The sequence below is a fragment of the Ambystoma mexicanum genome, chromosome 12 (genome assembly GCF_040938575.1).
Source record: "Ambystoma mexicanum isolate Mex_15411 chromosome 12, UKY_AmexF1_1, whole genome shotgun sequence".
Taxonomy (NCBI): Eukaryota; Metazoa; Chordata; class Amphibia; order Caudata; family Ambystomatidae; genus Ambystoma; species Ambystoma mexicanum.
This window is the reverse complement of record NC_090936.1, coordinates 1,172,666,082-1,172,687,147: the sequence shown is the minus strand read 5'-3', so window position 1 is coordinate 1,172,687,147 and position 21,066 is coordinate 1,172,666,082. Positions and strand designations below refer to the sequence as shown.

Sequence of the window (21,066 nt, the reverse complement as noted above, 5' to 3'; positions counted from 1 at the left end):
CCTTGTGTTGTGGTTGGCTGTTTCTCTTCAGTGGTATTTACTGTTTAGCTCGGTGAGTTAAAGAGCCATGTTTTTAGTAATTGTATTTTAGGTGGTGGTCTGTTCCACTGATCCACCCAATATTAACTTTGAATATTGCTTTGGTTTGAGGTAAATGTCATTGCTGGACCTCAAAGTTTCAATTTGGTTTGTAGATGGAGATTTTTTCCCTTGCATGAATTCCGCTCCTTGGCCATGGATTGCTCTGTCGGTTATGCAGAGTGTTTTGAAGTAGATAACTTAACTTGTAGCCAGTGTAGGTTTATCAGTGCTGGTGTTATGTGTTCTCTATGTGAGTCTGGGGAGTAGTCTTGCTGCTGAATTTGGTTTTCGCTCTAGTTTTTTGGTGAGGAAGTTCAGCTTTCCGAGATGGATGCTGCTGGCGTAGTCTAGTCTTGAGATGACTGGGAGTATTCTGCCTGGGAAGGTGAGGAAAGGTAGTATCCACTTGAAGCACTTCTTTACTACTATGTTGACTTGTGGTTTACTATTGTTTGATTTGTTGTTTCGAGTGCTAAGTAGTTGTCCATTAATATTCTGAGGTTTTTAACTACTTTGGAAGGTTCTGGTCCATTTCCCATTTCGGTAGGCCATGGAATGTGGCGTTTGTTCCCTGGGCTGTTGCGCTTGATCATGATTTCTGTTTAGTCCGGGTTGAGTTTAAGGCTGTTGGTGCTCATCCATTTGTTTATTGTTGCAAGACATTTGATAAGGGTTTTGTCTGGTTCTCCAGTAGTGTTGATTTTATATAGTTGTGTGTTGGCTGCATAGTTGTAGCAGGTGAGTCCAAGTCTTTTGTGGGGGGGAGGGGGTTTCATGTAGATGTGGAAGACGAGTTGAAGAGTCATGAGCCTTGTGGAACTCTGCAGGTGGTTTGTGTGGTTCTGAGTTGAAGGGGGTTGGTCACGCTCTTTCAGTCAGAGTATTTTAACCATAGAAACGCTGTGTTGCTTATGCATATTTCTCAGTGTCGAAGGCTGACGATGGGTGTAGTAGTATTAGCGCTGAAGTGATGGTGTCGGTGTTAGTTTGAAAGTCATCCCAGACTGATAGTAGTGCTGTTTCCATTCCTCTGATGGGTTTGAAACACTTGTGCCTGGTCTAGTTTCTGCTTGTTTTCTTCATGTTCCAGGATTTGTTTGTAGGCGTAGCTTTCTAGGTGTTTCGCCGGGTACGGAATGCTTGCTGTTGATTGGTAGTTTGTTCAGTCTTCTCTTTTTTCTGAGGGGTCTTTGAGGAGTGATTTTAATGTATCCTGTTTTGAAGCTTTGTGGTACACTGCCTGTTGCCAGTGAATGGTTAATGAGGTTGCAGAAGTATTCTGCAGTTGTTTTTTGGATGATGATAGACTTTGTCAAGGGTCTGCTGCTGAGCCTGCCCTGTTGCTTTGATTCACTAGGCTGGTGAATGTTTCTGTTGCAATTGGTGAGAAGTAGGTTAGTCTTGTGGTTGGTTCCGTAGTTGGCTGGTTAGGGGTGTTGGTGTTCTTGGGCATATTCTTGATTACTTGTTGATTGCTAGTGATTTAGTTTTTTTGTAAATGGCTTTTAAGTTCATTGCAAAGTTTTTGTGAGGACGTGGGTGTGTTGTTGCTGGTTTCTTTGCTCGTTGCTGGTTTCTTTGCTCGTTGCTGGTTTCTTTGCTCGTTGCTGGTTTCTTTGCTCGTTGCTGGTTTCTTTGCTCGTTGCTGGTTTCTTTGCTCGTTGCTGGTTTCTTTGCTCGTTGCTGTTGAAAATTTCTTTCTGTGTGTTGCTTTAATTAGTGATCCTTTTGGTGAAGTATAGTTTTTTTGCGGGGCAGTGGCTAAGCAGTTATGAGATGGGACGTGACTCCTGGAGTCTCCTACTGATGGGACCAAGGCACTAGTGACAAAGCTGCTGCAGCTCTGGGAATATGCGTGGAACATTTTGAAGGTACTCCCGTGAAGATCCAAAGTGTGGAACATTAACTATATCATTAAAAGCTGGACGAGAGAATCCTGTGGAGGAAGGAACAAAATGGTGCCCACCGTTTAACAAAGGACACGGTTACATGCTGAACGGGAGACCGAGTTGACTGCATCGTGACGGTGCTGGGGGGGGGAAACGGTAACAGCTGGCAGCAGGCGTGGCAAGGAGATGGGTGGTGGCGGTCACATCTGCCCATACAGAAGCTACGCCGAGGGGAGCCACTATGTCATGTTGGCAGAAGTGGGGGAAGAGTGCCCCGACAACGAGGCGCATAGGGCAATGAAGCGGTCCCTCCTCCCCACGTTGCGCAGCAAGGCGATCGTAGGACTGCAATTACCCAGAGCAGTAACAAGGAATGAAGGAGCGGAGAAGAATGTATTGTAATAAGCAGCACACGAAAGGACTTGGTGCATCCGTGCGGTCCCACAAACTGGCTCATACGAACTTCTGTGCCGGGCAGGGAGCGGGAGAGGCCGGCTAACGTACCAAATTGGGATGCCACCAGGCGCATGAGACTACGAGGTAACTGGAACTAATACTGCAGGAGATGAGCCTGGGATGATTAAAGGATTGCCAAGCAGTTACAGTGGCAGAAACACAGAGGGGGCCGTAGGGCTCCCAGACAGAGAGCCAGTAAGCAGTGGTTGACACGAAACCCAGAAGAGATGCTTGTATCCGCTGATGGGCAACAATGTCTAGTGGGCAGCACATTGTCTAGAGCCGCTGCGAGAACGAAATTGACGAGGCCTGTATCCAGAAGACCCTGAAAGGTGTGGATACAAGCGTTCCGCACAAAGATAGGCGGCACTAGGAACGAAAGCAGCGGTCCGGTGGAGATGGCTGGCTGATGGCGGAGCTCTGTGTAACGACTACAGCACTATAAGCGTGACTGTGTTGCTCAGGCCGGTACGAAAGAGCACGAACAAGACTGCTATTGCCCAGAGCGCACAGGGACACAGTATCAACAAGATGTCTGCTGAAACAGGATTGGAAGGCTGGGTTTGGAAGCAACCGTATTAAAGACACTAGTGGGATAAACTGGGAGGTGGCGCACGCAAGACTATTAAGGCCTATGCAAGGCAACACAAGTGAAGACGAGCTACGAGACCGGGGCCCTCACTGACAGGAAAGGGGGTGCCAAGGCAATATAGAAAGTATCTTTTTGTTATGTTGAGTTCGGCTTTGTATCATCTGTCTTTTCGTATGTGATTTTTATTTTTTATTCTTCTTCTTCTTCTGCTGATTGCAGTTTTTCCTCCATTTTTGTTCCAGTTTACTGTTAGTTTTCAGTTTTAAGGTGAGGTGTGAACATCTCGTTGTTTTGGTGGGGGTAAATGGTTTTTCAGGTGAGATTATGATGGTGTTTTTGTAATCCATGTTAGGATTGTCTCGGTTCTCTTCAATGTCTAATGAATCCAAGACAGTAGTCGGTGATTTTGTGGATTCTAGCCTGATGTTTAGGTCCATGGTATTTATGGATTTCCAGTTTCTTTTCTCAATTAGTTTTTGGGAGGTTAGGGTGTATTTGCTTTGGTGGCTAGTTCACGAAGGTGGGGTGCAGTTATAACCATGTTTTTGTTGCAAAAGATTGTGTCTAGGTTATGCCCTGTTGAGTGGGTCGCTCCCTTCACCAATTGCTGTAGATGCATTATTTGATAGATGATGTATCGGTGTTTTCGGTCACAATGCGTTTTGCTTGAGGAATTAGTATATCTGTTTTTTTTTTTCTCGCTTTTTTCCAAAAACAATTTACATTGATTTGGCGTGGACTAGGTAGCAGTTTTCTAGGGTTTGTTTGTCGTTTGAAAGTGGTGATGGTAATTTGATTTAGTATTGGTTTGTCTTTCTTTATATTCTGCATTGGGTTTTGTTGCTTCCATTTAATGGTTGAGTAGATCTTGAAGTTTGCATTTTGGGTTGATGTGGTCTTCAGAGTAAACTGTCTGATAGTGTTGACTCTTTGTAGCGCCAGTTTTCTGATGACCTTTGTGAATTTTTGTTGCTGCTTCTGTGCATTACATGTTTGTCTGTTGTGTTTTTAGCATCCGCCTTGTTTGTTTGGGGGTTGGTTGTATAAGGGAGGCATGGTAGGTGAGAAGGAGACAGTCACTGGTGGCATTTCCACAATTAGTTCTATTTAACTAATAAATAAAAGGCGTAACAATCCTTAATAGAATGGTGTTTGCCGTTCCTAAAGCAAATCTAACTAGGGTGCTCGTCAATGAGATCATCCAAAGTAATAATCTGTCCTAAACTACCCTATTCCATCCCTACCACTTTTCAGAAAAGGCTCAAAGAAAAGGGTGATCCAGAAGGATGACTCCCTTCTCCTGGACAGGTTTCTAAAGCCTCAAGTCTTTCTTGGAATGGCTTGTAGATATTTTCTCTACAAGTTGCTTTAGTTCTTCAAAGGTGCTCTTATCCCTCCAGGGATTCCCCTTTCCTACTATTGATACAGTTCCTTGTTCAAGTCCAGGTTTTTGTAGCCAGAGACCTTGGTCTTGGAAGTGCTTCTATGTTTCTTGTCAGTTCTGAAGTACTTGGGATCCTCCCCTGTATTGTGGTTTTAGTTTCACACACATTTCTTCCTGTATCTGTGCCAGTATCGGTGGACCACTGGGCCCTTGCCACTTTTCGCTCTGTTTGATATGTTTTGTTTGATATGTTTTTTTTCTTGCACCACTGTTCTCCTGAGGCTTTCCTTTCGCCTCCTAGCTTTGAATAGCATTGGGGCGAGTATGGTTACTTCTTTGGGAGCCTCTGTTAACTTTACACCATTCTCTTGTGTTGGGCCAAGCATGATTGTTTCCTTGGTAATCTTCGTTAATCTTCCAAGATTCACTAGTACTAGCGAGTGTGAATGGTCCCTTGGTAATTTTTATTACCTTCACTCCCTTCACTGGTACTGGGACGATTTGGTCAGTTGATAATCTTTGTTACTCCTTCAACTTTCACTAGTACTGGGATGAATATGATTGGTTCCTTTTTGTAATCTTCATTCGATTCATGCCAATATGCCCCCACTGGGTCGCCCACTGTTCCTGTTACCGCTTTCATACAAGATAGGCATTAACCGTTCTTCCCACTAGGTCAATTTTGTTTGTCTGACATAACCTGCGTGGACTTAACTCTTCGTCCTTCTTTCCTTATACGGTTTTGGTGGTGTTCACAAACTGCTTGGTCCACCTCACCTGGGTCACGCCACCACCTCCAGGCCTTCATTGGATGTTTGTGTCAGCCTTCTGCTTCCTGAACGCCTCTTCTTGGTCCGGGTCGGCCCGCTCCACATGCAGCTTTGTGGTTTTTTTTGACTGGCTCCCCTGCTCGAATTCAAATCCCCCAGGCTCAGGAGATGAGATCCCCTTCTTTTGGTCCTTGCTTGGTTTTTTGAGGAATGGTTGGGCCCTCCCCAGCATAGGCCCACAGTAGTTTTTCTCTCCTTGGTGAATTTGTCATGCTTTGCCCTATTTTCGTCTGTGTGGTTGGCTGCCAACCACTTATTACGATTCATGGTTCTTCCATTGTTCACACAGGAGAGGTTAGTGAAGGTTGATTATCGACAACATTACAGTAGCAAATAGTGACTGGTTTGGTGGAAAGAGATTGATTCTCTGTTCTTATTGTCTCCTCAGGAGAGCGTTGAGGGAGTTCCTACACACAACGGGAGTCCCTGTCCCCAAGAGGGCAATCTCTCCCTGTGAAGTCCTGCTTTCTGCCACCCCTAGGGTCAATGCTGCATACCGGGCTCACCTCCCTAGCCTCACAGAGAAGGGCCCACCTCTGGGGAGAAGTGACGAGATCCTGTGAATCGTCACAGCGGGTAGTAGGTGAATCAGTAGCGTGACAAATGGTGATCTTTGTCTGGTTCTGGCAATGGTGCTCTCTTCTATAGGGTAGTTGGTTGCATTGTTTCTTGGCATTAGTTGGCTTTTTGATGTGCTCAGTTGAGATGGTTTGTTCTTTTATGGTTCCTTCTTGTAAGTTTATCTTTCGCCTGTACAAAGCATTTTGGAGATTTCTGTTTCGTTGCAGTCTTGTTGGTTGGGTGTGGGTTTCCTGTTTCACTTTAGGTTTGTTTTTCCAATTAGGTTGGTCGTTCCTGGGTTGTCTGGTTCTCAACAGGTTTTTTTATTTCATGATGTGCAGTCGCACAGATTGTATGGCTAAGTTCTTTTCCTTGGTTAATAATCTTGTTGATTGGCATATCAGCAGGCACCACCTGTTTGAGCCGTGTTTGTTCGTGCTTGTCCAACAAAGAGTGGGCAGCAGGGACATCATTTGGGGGCGTTGCCATTGGTCGCAACTGCAACCCTGGAGGTCTCTCTTGCTACACCTTTAAAATAAATTGCATTTTTTAGAAAGTTTTTTTAACAAATAGAAGTTCCTTGCCTGTGGCCAGCGCCATGCAGCTTTGTTTCTGGAGTGGCTGGCTTTCTTGTCCGGGCCTCTTTCTTTAAAAAAATAATGATGATAATTTTTTAAAAAAGGGGCGCAAAAGTGTAACACTTTGAGCAGTAACCCTAAATCAGAAAGAATAGGAATAACACATTTCATTTTCTGCAATTCTATACAATAATTGCTAGACTCATTAAAGGTTTAATTTTGGCACACATCAGGGGGTAAGTCATTCATTTAGTCTGTTCTTAAACACCTCAAATTCACAATGCAGACAAACTTCCAAAAAGCATTTAGAGTAGAATAAGCATCCATTTCTGACTATATTTTGCTTTTTGCAAGTTGGAGTTCTAGCATGTTTTTTTCTGCCGCTGTCTGTTGGGATCATAACCAGACATTCCATCTCAAGTGTCCTCGGTCACTTGACAAAATCCTTGTGCCTAAAAGCTTGTGTACAGTGTAGAAATGTTTGACCCTAGCACACAAAATGGCATTTGACTTAATTGTGCCCCAATTTATGCTTTGTTGTATTGTGCCTATCTTTCCTATCTCCCTGCACTGCTTTCAGGATGTTTGTTTGCATGTATCGGGTAAAGAGTGCTCGGAGTACGGGATGCTGTGTAAGTGCGCTTCATTTGCTGTGCTAATCTAAAATTCTTTAATAGCGTTATGAATGCTACCAATGGTATGCATTTTGCCAACCTCTGAAGCCTGAAAAGTAGATCCACGCAGGCTTGACATGTGGCCAACTGTGCACCATACCTGCAGATTACTGGCCTAAATCTCAGTTTAATGGTATTCACTACAGAGTGTAATTTGCTTTCTGTCTTTGAGAACATTCAGACATGTAATTGCTTATTTAGCTATAGCCGGTGAGATAGCTCAGTGGATTGAGCGCTCGCTGCTGCAATGTGTCTATGATCTGCAGGTTCGAATCCCAGCAAGGCCTACTCAGCCATTCATCCTTCTGAGGTCTGGCAGGGTCTCAAAGACCCTAAACTCCGTAATTGTGGATCTCAGTGGCGAATGTCTCACTGTGGTGGCAGATGCATGGAGTCTGAGACCCACATTGTCATGGCCTCCTGATTGCGAGCTGTTCATGGACACTGCATTGTGAAAGTGTGGTGTAGTCTCAGCCTCTTGGAGGGCGTGCCTGCGAGGTGGTCCTGTTGAAGACTAGCTCAGAACCTTTCTCATCAGATTGAAGCCAAACTAGTGCAATCCTCTAGTTGCAAGGTATTTGGCTTTTTGTTGACAGTATATTAGATATTCAAGGTTTGCTGTTTGGAGGCCACCAGGGGGTGCGCAGATGCCAGTGCCAGCAGCTTAACTACGTCGCTCGTAGCCCACCAGGAGTAAAAAGGGTTCTCTTCCCCCAACCGCCACAAACCCGGTGTGGTGAAAGGTCGATGGAATAGTGGGTGTATCAGCTGCAGTCCAGCCAGAAATCTGGAGCTGATTGGCCTGGCAGTTCGGGAGATGGACCATGTACGCTGGGAGCGGGAGAGACCGTTGCACCAACCCTGCACAGAGCTCCGAGCGCATGGGAAGGGAAAGTGAGGAATCGGCCAGCAACACAGAGTGAGGACCGGAGCGGGGTAAGAAGGCGGAGCAAAGTGGTCCCGTCCCCATGGAGCAAAGGAGAGAGAGGACACTACTCACAGGTCAGTCCCGTCGATTGATGCAGCTGGAGCCTAGTAAAGTGCCAGAGTGTAGAGCAGCAAAAAGCCGATTTGAGATCTGGGCCGACAGGTGAGGAGAACAATGCACAGAGAGTGGAGTAGGGCAAAGTTGTGTGGTAGCCAGGCTCCAGGTTGGCTCGTGCATCTGTGGAACGCCCCCTCTTCTCCCCCCCCACCCTCTTCTTTTTGACAGACACCTGATATCTGTGCAGTGCCCAAACTGTTGCGGCCCCCTCGAGGAATTGCAACAGTAATCAGTCCTTGACTGGTCCAGTTACCCAACGGGCCTCACACCAGGCACAATGCCAACAAAGCAGCACCCTGGAGCTGGTAGGGAGGTTCTGAAAGAGTAATACGCCGCAGAGAGTGCCCCGGTGGCGGGGCGGGGGGACGAGAAGAGAAGCTCTGATTACGCTAACCCCACACCAGATGGGAGGAACAGATCTTGTAATAACCGGTCACAGGCTCTCAAAAACTTGAAACCAACATTCGGGACTTGGCTGGGTGTAGGCCCAGCCCTTAGATTTCCTGCCTGATGTCCAGCACTGCCCATGCAGAGTTGTTACTATGAATGCAGAGGTCACTCGGCCGCTGACTGCGAGTAGATCTATTTGGGTTGTTAAATATTCCACTTCCTACCCCCACTGTTTCAACTTTTGGGGTAACAGCTGGTGAATGGCAGTCCAGCAAGTCGATGATGCATCAACTTCTATAGATGAGCTGGAAAGAGTAGTTAGCGATTTAAGTATCCCAGATCACCTCTATTCAGGACGAGAGTTGAGCACCCGCATATGGTAAAGATGGCTGAGGACACCATGTCTGCGGAGGACATTGCGGTACTGTACGAGGAAATTGGGGGCATTAGCTAGGATATTGGCTACAGACTGAATAAGCTGGACAAGAGTGGATACCATTGATGAGACTGCTAGGGCTGGAAAACAACCAGTCTGCAGTGGACTTAATGGAAACCCACATAGATGTGAGACTCTCCGAATTGGAAAGGCAAGAAGAAATTTCCCTCAAGATGGATGACTTCAAAAACGGGGAGAGGAGACATTTTTTGAGTTCCCAAAGAAAGAGGGAGAAAAGACTTTGGAAGAGCAATAAAAGACGTGGTCAATGTCTGTTTGGGGATGATGGCGCACAATCGATGTGGCTGGGGTTGGCGTCAGAGGCCCTCACTGTGCTCGTCAGATTCTATTAGAAAGTTTCACTTGTCGACTCCTTTCGGAGATTTGCTTACGGGACTAATGGGATCAGACCCTTGATGTACAAGAATTTCATATGAATACTATAAGGCATGTGACTTTGCCCTGATTTGAAAAAGGCCAAATCTGGCCAAAATATGTGTCATCTGCAGGGGCACAATATTCTATAAAATCAACATTAAATTTGGAAGATGTAAAACTATTGGCGCAGTTCTCCAGGAGTTCTCATTTGCTTCTCTGTTGAATTTGGCGGGCTTCGACTTTCTCCGCCTTCTAAAGTGAGGCGCGACACTAAGGTCAAGTTGGAACGTATGAATTCAATTGTGGACATTACATTCTAAATTGGTATTTATAGAGTCGCCGAGCAGACCAGCTCTCAGTAAAGCCGAATAGTCTTTTATTCCTAGTCATGGATGAGGCTCCAAGACATGGACCAGGATCTGATTGTAACTGGTTGTAAACAGACTGTTGCGATAAATCCTAGTGGAACACAGTTGTTGTATGCACTGTTTGACAGGGGCCAGTCTTCACCACCAGCTAGGAGGGCGGGAGGTAGTGAAATGAGTGGGTACAGTCCAAACGAAAGGGAAATTTGATTGGAGGAGGATGTCACCTGTTGAACCCTTTGTGGGGACCAATGCCTCATGTGGGCCCCATCTAGAGGTGGGGAGTTAGTGGGACACTCAGCACAAGGAGTATTGTACTTAGATTACCAGGGGGAGGGCATGAAGTCCTTAGCCGATGTTGGCTACACTATAGGATTCGATGCTACGGTACTGGAGGTGAGGGGGTGGGGGTGGAGATAATTTACTTTGGGCAAAGGGTCCAGAAAGTGTTTGTGGTTGGTTATTTCAGATGTTTCTACAACTTGCAAGGGGATTTGTCAGGGCATAGAGTTTTTTTGGGACTGGAAATAGGATTACACATGTTTGGACTGAAGGAGGTGTTTAGTGATGACCCTTTTGGTTTACCTTTTTGAACTGGAGAGAGCCTCTCTCATTGCTAGAGGCATTAACTCCCCCACAAAAAGGTTGCTGCAATGGAATTCTTGAACCACTAACAAAGTGGATATATTACTCCTACAGGAAACTCACTGGCTGAGGAGTAAGGAGCCAGAGCTAAAAGGGAAAACCTTCAATGTAGTGTTGAGGGGCTCAGCCCCTACAAAAAAGGGTGTTGTGATCATGGTATCGAATGGACTTGGTCTGGTGCTAGGGAAGGAACAAAGAGTATGGAGGGTCGATATATATTTAAGGGAAAGGATTTGGCAGTGGGTTCGGTATATTGTACCAATGTTGCTTTCTGGGAGGTGGTGAAGGAGAAACTTAAATTGTTTTTGGAGCACACGCTTATTGTGGGAGATGATTTTAACATGGTCTTTGATCCCGTTGGAGGCAGAAAGAGGGTGAGGAAAGGAGGACCTGTACAGCTGAGGGCAGTCCCAAATTTTAGTTGATCAAATCAGGAATTTTGACACTCAGACTTACCCTGACACTGGGGATCCTCCATTTAAGTGCTACTATGTTGCATGATTACGTTTCAAGGATAGAACTGGTTTTGGTGGCTACCTCCCTAACGGCTTCTGGCTCGGAAACACTGGTGGTCTCTACCATGGTTTGGACCGTGATTTAGTTTGGGTAGTTATTGGAGATTAGTGGGATAATGACCCCAAGAGAAGGTGGCTTTATAATGAATAGATATTGGAAAAACTATCCCTTTTAACCGACATTAAAGAATACTTCGAGCTCAGCGATAACTGGGAAATAGGGCCTCAAGACGCTATGGGATGAGTTCAAAGCAACCTTAAGAGGAGAAATTGTATGGATCAGTTCCCAAAAGGAAAAAGAAAGCACTGAGAAGGAGGAAGAATTGAGAGCCAAGATTGCAGCAGTGCAGTTGGGTAATACACCTAATAGATACATGAACACAGAGAAGGCAAATCAACTCGCAGTATTTTACCCAGCTCAAGGCCATATTCATACAAGACATGAAAAGGAAATTGAAGATCACCAAGCAAAAATATCACGAGAAGGGGGATAAGGCAGATAAGATCTTGGCTTGGAGATTGAGAGAGAATCGCAAATCAAAAATGGTAGCAGGAGTATGACCAGCTGTCAGCCCGCTGTTCTACAACACAGACCACATAGGAAAAGAGTTTAGGAAATACTATGAGCCTTGATATTCATCAGAATATGCAGGACACTGCTCACACATCACTAGACTCCTCAATTTCTTGTCAATCCCTAGTATCTCCCAGAAAACTGTTTCACGCTTAGATTCTCCCGTTACCACTGACAAGGTGCTATAAACCATAAAAAAGATTAAGGGGGGGGATCTACCCCCTGGTGAGGATGGATTTTCAGTAACCTTTTATAAAATGTTCTGTTCTACCCTTGAACCTTATTTAGTGAATGTTTGTAATGTGATCCTAGAGGGAGGGAACCTCCCAGATACAATTCTAGGGTCTATAATAGTCATCATACATAAGGAAGGTACGGACTCGCTTTCTTGTTCCTCTTACCGTCCTATCTCTCTGTTGAACATTGATGTTAAAATTCTGGTGAAGCTCCTGGGTGGTAGATTAGAGGGTGTGCTCCCACCATTGGTTCACAGTGATCAGGTAGGCTTCATTAGCGGGAGGCAAGGCTCAGACAATCTTAGGAAAGCCATAGACTTAATGCATTATCCCCAAACAAGTGACATTGACGCAGACTGTCTCCTTAGACTCCAAGAAGGCGTTTACAGGGTGGAATGGCAATATTTGGTTGCAGTACTGGATAAAATAAGACTGGGCATCAATATCCGTAAATGGGTAGCTGCCTTGTACAGAGCTCCGATGGCTAGAGACCAAGTGAATGTAGTGCCTTCAACACCTTTTCTACTCTCCAGGGGGACAAGACCGGGATGTCCCCTTTCGCCACTGTTATATGCCCCATCAATGGAGCCCCTGGCGATTGCTATAAGAGAATGAAGGAATTGGGGGTATTCAACGTGGAGAGATGGAATTGAAATGATCCAACGACATATTGGCTGAATGGGGAAATGTTACATACCTCTCTCCCTGAATTGCTGTCCCTGATCGGTACGTTTGGTCACTTCTATGTGTTCTGCCAATTAAGTTGGGAAGATACAGTTTGGACACCTGGAACAGTATACTTGGAATGAAGATTGAGAAGGATGCAATCACATATCTTGGTGTCCGCATACCTGGAGACTTAACTAAAATAATAACCAATACCTTCAACTCCTCCTGACCCCCCACCCCATTCCTTCCTTCCTTCCTTGATGATTAAATCTGACCTGCAGCGATGGCCACTGCGTATACTATTGTGGTTTGTACGAATGACGTCATTAAAGATGAACTTCCTCCCCCCGCCATCTCTACTTATAGTAGGCCCTACCCTAAGGTTGCCCAATAGCTATTTAAGGGACCTCCATGCTGCGCTTTCTAGGTTTGTATGGCAAAATAAAAGGCCCAGAATAAAAATATCAGCACTTACCCTTCCCAGAGACATGGGATCTTTGGATTCCCTAACTTTCAATTGTACTATACGGCATCTCAATTGAGTGTTTTTTTTTTTTTTTTTTTTTTTTTTTAGGACACGAGACGATCTGGTTACCTATTGGACGTACTTGAAGGATATTTGAATCTCCCCCTGTAAAAGTAATGGATCTGATATGGGGTCTGTGGAGAAAAGATTAAAAGATCACTCAAACTTAGGGGTCCTATTTTCCCTGTAGAAGAAAGGCAAGTCGGATACCAGCCTGTCCACATGGCCATCGCTGATGACTTCAGTTTGTGGACCCCCGATTGACTTGACTTGACTGGTCAGGGCTTTCGGTGCACTCCTACTTGGTCTGATGGGGTCTCGAAAGAGTAGGACAGATGGTACATTTGAGTCAATCTGGGAAGATCCTGGGACTTGAGTTGATTAATGTTTTTGAGTATTTGTCTTGAGGGACAAATCGGACCCAAAATGGGGAAAAAATTCGGACACAGCCTCTAAACACCCTTGGGAAAGTGATGGAATCCCTTTTTTGGTAGACTAGGAATCTATCTAAACTGTACAGAGTTTTTATTTCTGCAGAGTTGTCGGACAAAACTTTAAAACATAACTGGTGGGAGAGGAAATCTCGGGAATTATAGGAAGAAAATTTATAAAGTCACCTTTCATGGGAATTTATTTACATCCGCAATGGAGCATAATTTCAAACTACTTCATGGTTGGCACTGATACCCGTTGAAACTCTCTAAAATGTTTTGTGGAGCTTCCACTCTATGCCTTGGGGCATGTGGACAGATGGGCTCTCTTGCATATGTGGTGGCACTGCCCGAAGATACAACTGTACTGGAGGGAACTCCTGAGTTGGATAAAAGAGAACAGAGGAGCAGCTCACCCATCACCCTCTCTAGATGCTATTGGTGATCCCCGCCCCCCGAACAGAGGAATATAGGTTTCTAAGGATGTGGAAGGCAATGTTCTGAGCAGGTAGAATAGTTGTGGCCCAAAAATGGAGATATTCCACGCTACCAGGTAGGTTGGAATGGATGCTCAAACTTAACCAAATCTGTACGATGGAATAGTTGACCGTAATGGTGAATGGTTATATGGGTTAATGCCGGGAGGAGTCAGGTTCACTAACAGGGAAGTGGGGATACAATATCCCATAGGAAATGTGTCAGTTACGGAACGTAATGGAGAGAACTGACAAATTGAATAGGAGGTGAGACTGACAAATTTAATAGGGGAAAGCTAGAACGACCTTGAGGGTGGGGAGATATAGAATTGGGGAAAGGTAGTGTGGCAAAGACAAAGCTGATGTGATGTTAACAAAGGGAAGAGTCGCAAGCCAGGCAGTAAGATGATTGCTACTCTTCAGGATCGAAATATTCATTTCTTAGCCTCGATGGAGTGCATTTGCAACCATCTCTGAGCCAAGAAAATTGGGAAATGTTATGGCCTAGCTGAGAAACATCTGTAAAGTTTGGGTGGGTGTAGGAGGAGGGGGGGGAAGGGGCCAACAGGTTATGTTTAAACATTGTTGTGGAACTACCATGATGGAAAAAATCTTAATAAAAACGAAAGTTTACTTTTTTTTTTGCGATTTGTTCCCACATAGATCTCTCGTTCCCCGGGTTCGATTGGCCACTCTACTCTAATGGATGGATCCACACAAAGAATACAGATTCTCCCATCTGATTCGGGCCTCAATTTACCATCACGCATTCAGGTATGCATGTGACTTGAACAGCATACAGTCTTTAGTCCTGCCTTTTTCTGTTCACCAAAGAGTGGAGCGCCATTTAAGATAATTTGTTTTGTGTGTGTATGTGCCCCTGTACCTTGGAATGTCATATTTTCATCTCGAGAGTGATAAACTAGAGCCATACTTGGCCCTGTTATTTAACTTGCAAGATCACAACACTGAACACCTTTGCATCTTCAAAGTATCTATTCATACCAATAGAGTAAACTAAAAAAGGCTTAGTTTTTTGCCTGAAGTCTGAAAACCATCACAGCTGCATGGCCTGTAGTTAAGCAGTTTAAATGAAGTGTCATGTCAATGTCTTTATTCTAGAACTTTTATCAAAATATTTTCTTTGTTTTAGTTTTCACAAACCCTGCCGATTTAACTGTCTTTCTGAGCAAGGCCACCCTAAAGTACCCTTTATTCTGTACCCCAAGATTTCTCTGCTAGACTGTGTCTTAACTCACTGGTTGGTGTTGATGCCTTTTTGTTTTTTGAAGGTTGCATGTTGCTTTGGTCAATTATTTTATCCGGCTTTACAGGCTTGTACCCATTAAAATAGCAACTTGAGTTTAAAAGGCCAATGAGTCTGTTGTAAGTCAGTGGTAAGCATGGAAACAAGTGTGGCATGTATGGTCGTGGCCTTCCGTAGACTCATGCTGGAAGCTCACGGCAGCCGTGATCTGATTCTGTCCTGATAAATGAATGGGTGTCTGGGAGTCACTCTTGAATCTACATTGTGTGTTCACCCGGGAACAAGCATGGGACGGTTTGAACGTGCCGACCATTCCTGATATGGTGGCTGCCAATTGTTTAACTGGCTCGTGGTGCTGGGTTGAAGGCTGCATGAGCATTCGGCCCACAAGAGCTGTAGATGAATAGGGATATATGCACCATACATTTTTGTTAACCGCTGGGACTTGTCAAGAAGCAGCGGGAAGGACTCCCGCACCTTGTGGAAGATTAAGGTTGTGCACTTGCACTACACAATCTGGAAAAGTACTGCTGAAACGTGCATGCTTCACACCCAGAGGGAACCAGACTGGTGCTCTCCCTTTGTTTCAGTGACCACAGTTACTCTCATTCAGGACTCCTTGTTTCACTAGAAGAGCACTTGTAGCCACTTAACAGACTTACATTGTGTCTGGGACCTGAACACTAGGGATTAATGCCTTAGGCCTACAACTATTCAATCTTCTCTGCATTGGAGCCGCTTTGGAACTGTTAACATTATCCAGGATCCTTGTCCTGTCATTCTTGTCTGGGGCCACTTGCTGCATCTTTGCAGCAGGACTGGTGATTTTTGAGAGCTTTATTTAATCCAACCAGAGGCTTACAACTTAATTTTTTCTGGTTAATAATTGGGCCCATTGCAAGTGCAACCTTTTTTGTAATTTGGGTCACTTTGTGTCCTGCTGTGCGCAGGGCTAGGTCCCAATCCTTGTGTTTGCTGGGGCAGAGCTACAGGGGTTTGGGCCTGCCCTGCCGTTGCCTGAAGTGTCTCACAGAAGGTCTATGGAGCAGAATTGCCTGGTGAAGGCTTTTTTCCTGAAATCCGCTGTGCTGCATGCAGCGGTGCTGATCAACTAACCTGTTAAATCTACCAGCACAAGCGTTGCCCAGAAAAGGGGAGAACTGTAGATCACAAGCTGCTAGCTTACCTTGCTGCTGGATGGAAAAGACCCACTTGATCGCCTCTGGACTTGGGGCGACCTTGAAGCTACAAAGCTGCATTTCACCAGTTTTAAGATGGTGCTGATGGGGATCCGTCACCTATAAAGCCTTCCTCCCTGCCAATAGGCACATGAGGCAAAGAAAGGGGCATCATTTAAAAGTAAACCAATTACATGTTACCCATTACTTAATAGATTTATTTAACAAACCTGTTTTATCCCGACACATCAGGCCTTCGGGGTTCCTTAAATTGACCTACATTAACGGAAGGACATGCAGCGATGGTGGTGCATAAGAGGCTGTACTGTGGGGGGGTCAATGTTTAAAATTAGTTGGTGGTTCTAGGGACACCGAATTATCTGTAATGGCACCTATTCTTTTTGAGTAGGTCCTGAAAGTCAGTCTCGACTCCAAAATATATGTAGCCTAATACCTGTGATGTGTCGCATCCAAGAAGGGTCTCTCTTGCCTCAGAGATGACGTACAACTTTGCTTTGAAACAGTCTTGTTCATGCTGTACATCCAGAACAAATGCACTTTCCACTGGAAATGTTGTAGAACTTCGGTATGCAAAGATTTTAACTTACTGGCATTCATTTGGGCATGGTTCCAGTATTTTGAATTGCTTACTAGCCATCTCACATTAATAATGCACCTGGTTCAAGAATTACTATGAACTCCCAGACTGGACAGTCTTATTGCAGCACGGTGGACACAGTTTACCAGCCTTTGTGCTACAGGTGTCTATGAAAAAAACTTCCTTCATCGCCACTGGGATTAGGCAACTCTGTTGGATTGGCTATACGCACAGTGTTGTACCTTTTGCATGACCTTCTACTTCTTGGCATATTTTGACATGGTGGTTGAGCTTGTGACATTAGCTGCAAGTCTCCCCTGCCGCAAGACAGCTAGAGGTGTGTGGCAGCTGGCTTCCAGAGTCTTCGTTGTCCAGCCTCCTCCGGGACCGGTGTGTGCGCGAATCACCTTGACTTACTGTGGCGGGTCAAAAGAATTCTGATGCTTGTTAATCTGCTTAGAATCACATGCTGTGCATATGGTCCGACATCCAGTAGTAACCAGGGAGTATTGCATCTTGTCTTTCAGGGACCGAAAGGGGACGTCGGCATAGGCATGTCTGTAACACAATCCCTATCGTGACGTGTGTAGTACCCAAAATCCCTCACGTGCCGAGGTCCCTCAGATTGTTTTTTCTGCCCAGATTACTGTTCGTCCTATAGCGGAGCTCTTACTAGAGACATTGTTTATCTTTACAGAATTGTCGGTTTATTCCCTGTTAAGTCACTTCGCCCAATAAGAACATCTTCGGGAGAATCGTCTACGGCTGTGGATTTCAGCGCCTAAGATCAGGCGGCCGGATTTTCCACGTGGTCGGGCCCTCTGGCCGACCTATACAGTAGGGAGAGTGGAGCCAGGGTGGCCATATTGTTTAGTATGTCTTTCCTCCTTTCCCCTCTTTTCCCCGTCGGTCTGGTCATCCTTCCCTTTTGCTATGGAAAGGACTCCTTTTAGATTCTGCCCTAAGTGTAGGGTCAGATATCCTTGGAAGGACGAACACAGGACGTGTAACGCCTGTCTTCCCCCTAGAGCATGACGAGAAGCGGTGTGCGGCGTGCAAACTCCTTCAGCCCAAGACCCTTGCGGAGCGCTGTGTAAAGCAGTCGGCCGCGTACGGCATGTCACACGTGGACCCCCCCTTCCCCCACCGCCACGCCAGCGGAAAGTGATGGGGGTTACTTCGGATGACCAAACGTCCAATGCGGATGTTATAGACCTTGAGGAGGACGCTTCTAGGTCCGCCACGCCGTCTCCGACCCTTCCAGGCTCGACTCTGTTCTTGCTACAGGGTCTACACCCGGCGACAGGGGCGTACAAGCGCATTGCACTAAGCACACAACCCCTATGCCAATTTCGATGCCTTCGTCGAAAAAGGCGAAGGCGCCAACGGTGCCACCGAAAACTTTGCCGGTTCCCTTGGATCGTTCAGATCCAAACCCTTCCCCACATCCGCAGCAGTGTATTGTGACTGGTCAATCAAAACAAACCAAGGGCGCTACTCCAAAACCGACACTCATCAAAGTTCGGGAGACCGACGATTTCCAAGGCCTCAGTAGGCCCGAAAACTAAGCTAGGCCTCTACCCGGAAAACCGACCGCTAGGCCTCCTAGTGCCGCAGACTGTATTTCTACTGCCGACAAATCATCGGAGCCTTTGTCTCACGACGATTCGGCGACTATCCAAAGTAGCATCGGAAGAATCGCAGCGGCGGTGGGGCCTTACTCCAGTTCCGACTAAGGTTATGGGTCAAGCCGCGGAAAAGGTTTCGGCGGATTGGGTTCCCGATTCCGATGAGGCTTTCGTAGATGGTCACGAGCGCCTCTCCGACACCCTGAGAGGTTCCTTTAGACACCACAGTGCGGAGAACGTAGTTTCTCCTCGCGTAGGCCCGTTTGGGTCCTCTAAATGGACTACAGAAAAATTTGAGGGTTGTATGGATCGGCTGGAGCAGATTATCAGTTCTTCTGATCATCTTCCCCCGAAAAGTGCTCGGGTAGACCCTAACCCCCAAATTCAAGAAGATCAGTCTCATGTTTTCCAACAAGAAGATTTGGTCCATATGGACATGTATAGAGAAATCTATAATGAGGAAGAAGAAGCTTCTTTTCTCGAACACTATGAGAAAGATCAACAGGATACGACGGACAACTGGGAGGAAACCCAGCAGGAAGGTCAATACCCTTGGACACAGCAAGATCAGGAAACTGATATTTTGTGCCTAGACTCTCCTCCGTCCACCCCGGCTCGCCAGGCCTCCCCTGTGGATGACCAAATGGCTTTCAACTCCATGTTGAAAAAAGCAGCTGAATACTTCAAAATTGCCACTCAAGAGGCGGTACCTGAGCAGGATTTCGTGGAGGATATTAAGGACAAACCTCCAGCGAGTCAATCCACCCCCCTCCTTAACTCTGTTAAGAGACGGGTAGCTTCCTCATTGGTCTCACCTGCTCAGACACAGGCAGTTCACCTGAGAGTCGAAAAATTATTTTGGCCTTCTACTTCCGACCCTCTGTATATAAAAGGGCACGCCATCCCAAATTCACTGGTAGTGACTACCACTCGAAAGAGGGCAGGGGTACCCCTTGCCACGGGAGAATCACCACCAGATAAGGAGTCTAAAAGGTTGTATGCCCTTGGCAAACGTGTCACATCAGCAGCTGCATACACCATTTGGGTTGCTAATAATAGTACGCTATTAGGAAGCTATGCTGATGCCCAATGGAACTTGCTTCCGGAAGGCCTCCAGGAGGTTCCGGAACCCGCCATGACAAAGCTTCTCGCCATTGTTTCAGAGGGAACCAGAATGTGGTGAAGAACACCCTGGACACTGCAGAAACAGCAGGTAGGTCTCTTGCACAAGGGACTCTACTGAAAAGACATGCATGGCTGCGTACATCAGGATTTAGACCTGAGACTCGGGCCTCCCTCATTAACCCTTTAAGTGCCATGGGTATTTCTCCCCAGTGCCAGGGCCTTTTTTTGGTGATTTTGGTATGTGGCCATTCAGTGGCTTGTAACTTAGCATGTGTAAATCGGGAAAACCAATGTGGTGAGGAACGGCAAGCATACATTTTTTGAAAGAGCACAGACCGACCTTTTGAAGGGTAGGTGACTTGTGCAGGTTACAAAAGAGTATGGTGCCTAAAGCAGCGACTAAATGTAGGTCACATTTGGGAAATTAAAGGGTTGTGTGACAAAGGGCACCAGCAAATGGGTCAAAACGTTATGAAAACCACACAAACACAACACATGGCCTACCGTAGCGCGTTCCCACAGGTGTCCCGATGAAAACGGTACCTCACATGTTTGGGTGCACCTACCTGGCCACAAAGGTCTGCCTTGCTCAAATTGCCCCAGTTTTTATTAGCCACAATCCCCGACAAAGTGTGCTATTTGGTGGGGAAAAAACACAATGTTCACTTTGTCTGGGGTTCTGGGTAATAAATTCTGTGCCGCTTCGCGCAAGTCGGACCTCTGCGCATTCCCACGGGTGTCCTCTTTTGGGAAATGCATGGGGTTCCCTGTTTTCCTTGCTGGCTTCGACACCCTAAGCCCAAATCTGTAGGTTGCCCACATGAACAAATTGTGTTGTGGCGAAAGGCTTGGGGTTACCAGCGGGTTACCCTTTTCCTTTTGCGCCCCCGGTAGGTGCACCCACACATGTTTCTTTTTTTTCGGGACACCTGTGGGAACGCGAGAAGGTATGATATCTGTTGTTGGTGACGTGTTTCGGTGAGTGGACACAGGGAAATGTCTCTGAAATTGGCTGGAAATGCAGACAATTCTCAGACATTTCGCTCTGGCCACCCACCCAAACACACCGCCAACACGTTGCCTACCTTCCCTCGTCCCCACTCGTGTCCTGATAAACACGGTACCTCACATATGTGGATGCACCTACCGGGGGCACAAAAGGAAAAGGGTAACCCACTGGTAACCCCAAGCCTTTCGCCACTGCCCATTTTGTTCATGTGGGCAACCTACAGATTTGGGCCTAGGGTGTCGAAGCCAGCAAGGAAAAGAGGGAACCCCATGCATTTTCCAAAAGAGGACACCTGTGGGAACCCACACATGGCCAAATTGGAGGGGCGGCCCATCTCATGTAGCCCTCCCCAGGGGGAGATAATGGGTGGGCGGGGGGGCTGTCCTGCACTCCTCCCTGGGCTCAGGCGTCCGATCCTAGGAGCAGATATCTGGTCCCAGGGTGGGCTGCATGACATGGTACCCACTGCATTGTGGCTGGGGGGGCGAGGGGGTCAATGCCCCATCCCATTAGAAGCTTCCCAGACCCTT

At 46.3% G+C, this 21,066-nt stretch overlaps 1 protein-coding gene across 2 annotated transcripts in view; it reads left to right on the top strand.

Annotated features, from left to right (window-relative positions):
- The window catches only part of NR2C1 (nuclear receptor subfamily 2 group C member 1), a 614,538-nt gene that overhangs the window by 141,873 nt on the left and 451,599 nt on the right, over positions 1-21,066 (top strand). For both annotated transcript variants that reach the window (XM_069629809.1, XM_069629810.1), the window contains exon 3: positions 14,395-14,505. In XM_069629809.1, coding sequence (XP_069485910.1) covers positions 14,395-14,505 — 111 coding nt within the window. The remainder of the gene's footprint in view (positions 1-14,394; positions 14,506-21,066) is intronic.